The sequence below is a fragment of the Amphibalanus amphitrite genome, unplaced genomic scaffold, assembly GCF_019059575.1.
Source record: "Amphibalanus amphitrite isolate SeventyFive unplaced genomic scaffold, NRLGWU_Aamphi_draft 000033F_arrow, whole genome shotgun sequence".
In the NCBI taxonomy this organism is placed as follows: domain Eukaryota; kingdom Metazoa; phylum Arthropoda; class Thecostraca; order Balanomorpha; family Balanidae; genus Amphibalanus; species Amphibalanus amphitrite.
Genome location: NW_024881529.1, coordinates 710,727 through 714,337, shown reverse-complemented (window position 1 = coordinate 714,337; position 3,611 = coordinate 710,727). Strand labels below are relative to the sequence as shown.

General features: G+C 47.5%; 1 protein-coding gene across 1 annotated transcript; it reads left to right on the top strand.

Moving 5' to 3' along the window:
- The first annotated feature begins 391 nt into the window (after positions 1 to 391).
- Positions 392 to 3,328, top strand: LOC122369090 (lysozyme-like). Its single transcript, XM_043343508.1, has 3 exons — positions 392 to 936; positions 1,109 to 1,305; positions 2,933 to 3,328. The coding sequence occupies exons 1-3, from the start codon at positions 844 to 846 to the stop codon at positions 3,081 to 3,083; spliced, it is 441 nt and encodes a 146-aa protein (XP_043199443.1). The 5' UTR covers positions 392 to 843; the 3' UTR covers positions 3,084 to 3,328.
- Positions 3,329 to 3,611: the final 283 nt, after the last annotated feature.

Genomic DNA, 3,611 nt, shown 5'->3' with positions numbered 1-3,611 from the left:
ACAAATGTCTTCAAAATATACTATTTTTCAACGGTCCCGACTGAATAAGTAATCTGGAAGGAAGGGAAAAGAAACGTCGAGCATTCGCACATCACAATGTTCATCTGGAAATGCATGTGATTGAGCCCTTTTCAGATCTTTCCGACCTTTTCATTTTTCTTTTTTAGCTACATTACCTGAGCTGTAACTATGGATAGGTAGCGTATATGAACGTGCATGTCTACAATTACAGGATCCGAGCCTTATGAATTGTGATATATGATTATTCGACATCATTTATACGTTTTGTTTTAAAGTGTTGCTTCGAAAATAACGTGTGGCGTCCGTGCGTGTGGCACACTTTTCGACCACATTTTTTTCTCTGGATAATATCAGTTTGACAGCTTTTCTAGTCTACCATCGGCTACGCTAATGCATCAATGTATGAACATTATGTCAGTTTGGTAGCAAGCCTCCTATCGCCAATTTATATCAAGTATCCAATGACTCTCAAATATGGCCTTAAAAGGCTTAAGATTCTTATACCCAAAGGCCCACACTAATGTCAAGCCATTAATGTTTGAGGCCTTGTATTCGGGGGAAGTAACGCATTTAGACTTGATAAAGGAGGACCGTGCCGGCTGAAATCCTATGATATAGACTGAGACTGAGGGGTTGGGGAGGGGGGGGGGGGAGCAGCAGACCCGGAGACCGGAGGCCTCGCCTGTCCGGGTCCGTGAGATTCGACCAGCTGCGGCTCAGACAGCCCGCCGGCTGGCCGCCCCCCCGATCCACGTTATAAGTATCGCCGGCCGGTGCGACTGCGCAGATTCTCGCCGTGACTCGACCCACCGCGCCATCACCATGCTGAAGATGCTGCTGCCGCTGATGACTGTGCTGCTGTTGTGGCAGAGGGCGGCCTCCATGGAGGAGCTCTGTCGGGAGTGCCTTTGTGCGGTGAGAACAGTGACAGATTCGTCGCCTTCCTGTCAAAAGCTTACTTACTGAGAAGTGTCCATAGGTGAAACCGTAGCACAACATCCATGTTCGACTACCCTGGCCTTTAAAACCTGCATTTTTAAAGTTACATGATCTGAAATTCCCTGTTTGGCCGGCGCGCATGTTACAGAACTCTGGCGGCCGGATCGGAGACGTGGCCAGCTGCGTGATGCCGGTGTCCACCGACTGTCTGGACGGGGTCTACTGCGGACCGTACGGCATGACCATCCAGTACTGGATGGACGCCGGCCAGCCGGGCGACAACTTCTTCGACTGCATGGGAGACTGGAGCTGTGCCAACAAAACCCTAGACAACTACGTCAACAAGTGAGGGACAGCAGATAATGGAAGGATAGCTAGCTCATGATGATTTGATCATGCATTGTTTGCTTTGTTTATGGGAGGGTACCTATTGGCTTCTAACTTGTTAAGCTGCAGACCTCAAAGTCTTTTTACCTCCTGTGTTTGACCTGTTTACGATCTTGACTGCCTTTCATTTCACGCTTTGTCCCGAACTCAAAATTCTTATTAAACCGAGAAAAGCATAATTGAGTTAGATGCAGATAATTGAAGCCTGATTGGTAAGTAGCGATGCATCATTGTATTGTATCATTTTTATTTATTTATTTTTTATCTTTTTATTTATTCATTTATTTATTTGTTTCATATCCTTCCACGCAGGCACAGTTACCTATTTCAGGATGGCATATGATCAGTGAACCACTTTGTACCTACAATGCACATGCACTTTCCTCGAGCCGCGTTCAAGTTCACTAAAGAGGAGAAAAAGAAAAACAGGACCAGGGCAACACCTTAGGCCACTTCAACATCAAACTACACATTTCGTGGTGGCCTGATCGCCCACTTAAAAGCAAATATGCTGGACATGCCTAGGATCTCTCGGGGCAGCCGGTTCCATGCCGAGCCAGCCCTGTACATGAAGTGTTTTTGAGTGGCAATAAGCCGCACTTTCGGTGGGTGCATCTGCTCTGTATCTGTCAGGCGCGTGTCACGAGTCGCCACATCACATCGACGTTTGAACATGTCTCGCACCACGATTGGTGCATGGGGATCGTAGATAGCGCGGTGCACCTTCAGTCGATTATGCTCCTCAACCAGCTCGCCAATCCGTGACCAGTGGAGCGGTGTGATGTGATGACGGCGCCTCGAGCGATCCGCAAAGTTAATAATTGTTTTTGCAGTCGCTCTAGTTCTTTGTCGGCAGCTCCGCCCTAAACTGGTAAGCAGTAGACAATTTGAGGAAAGATATGAGCTTTGATAATGGTAAGCAGGGCCTCAATATTGAAGCTACGCGGCTACGCCCGAATCTGTGAAGGGAAATCAATATGCTGTAGCAACGGCGCACAACTGATGAGATGTGTTGATTTCATGTTGATATCTGGTCAATAGTCCTTCACCAAGAAGTTTGGTCGTTTTTGAAGACTGAAAGGTTCTGTTTGAGAACGTGAAAGCGAAACCAGCTGCTTTTTGAAGCGAGTTCTTGGTGCAAAGGAGGATGAAATCTGTTTTTGATGCATTAATTTTTAGAGAATTACTTCAAAACTATAGTAGTTTTGAACAGAAGCCATTGACTTTTCTATGCGCTTTCTGAGCTGTGACAAACTTACTGTCTGGCGGCGAGCTGTCGAGGAGCTGCGTGTCGTCCGCATAGCAAACCAAACGGCAGTAGGGGAGATGTCCCGGAAGATCTGTCACAAATATACTGAACAAAATAGGTCCCACTATAGATCCCTGAGGAACACTAAAGTCACAGGACAGATCATGGACCCACCTCGTACCATTTGCCCCTGTCCGCTTAGGTAACTGTCGAAACAGTGTGAAGGCACGCCCATTGTATTGTATTGTATTATATTGTATTGAGTATGGTATTATTCTTACCCCGGCCTCCCCATGCACCGGTTTATGGCATTGACTGTGTTTGTGCGTCGCCCAGATACTGCCAGACCATGTTCGTGGGCCACTCTGCGCCGTGTAGCTGCGAGGAGCAGGTCCGGCTCCACCACTGCGGGCCGTACAGCATCCACGCAGCCTTCTGTAACACCTTCTACGACAACTACTTCGAGCCGTGCATCAGGTCGGCCTGAGCGGAGGCCCTTTTGTGACCCTTCCCCCTTCGTCGTCTCACATCAACCCCAACAACACAAACCTACCGGCGTCACCAGGAGAAAGACTCCGAGCTTCCGGTGACTTTGATTCACCAGAACCAATGGCTGCACCTTAGTCCCAGCAAAGCCAATATCTCTTACAGTAACAGTTGACTGAAACGAAATGTTGTAACCTGCTTTACATCTAGTACATGATATACGTAAATACATTATATTTGATATTGTTTTGTGTGTTTTTATGGACAAACCAGCCCTTTATACGCATCAGAGCATATTTGTGACACAGGTAGGATGCACATCATAGTCACACTGAGTGAAGAAGGTACGGTCAAGGTCCTGACCGATGGGATGGCGAGCTTAGTCACAGTTCACACCATCGTTCAAACAGCTCTAAAGGATCCAACAGGCATAGGGATCCACGACCTAGATGCAAGGTTCCTCAATAACATCAATGCCCACTGGAAGGAGGACAGCAGCTACCAAGCTGCCGCTCGTGTAGTCCGGAAG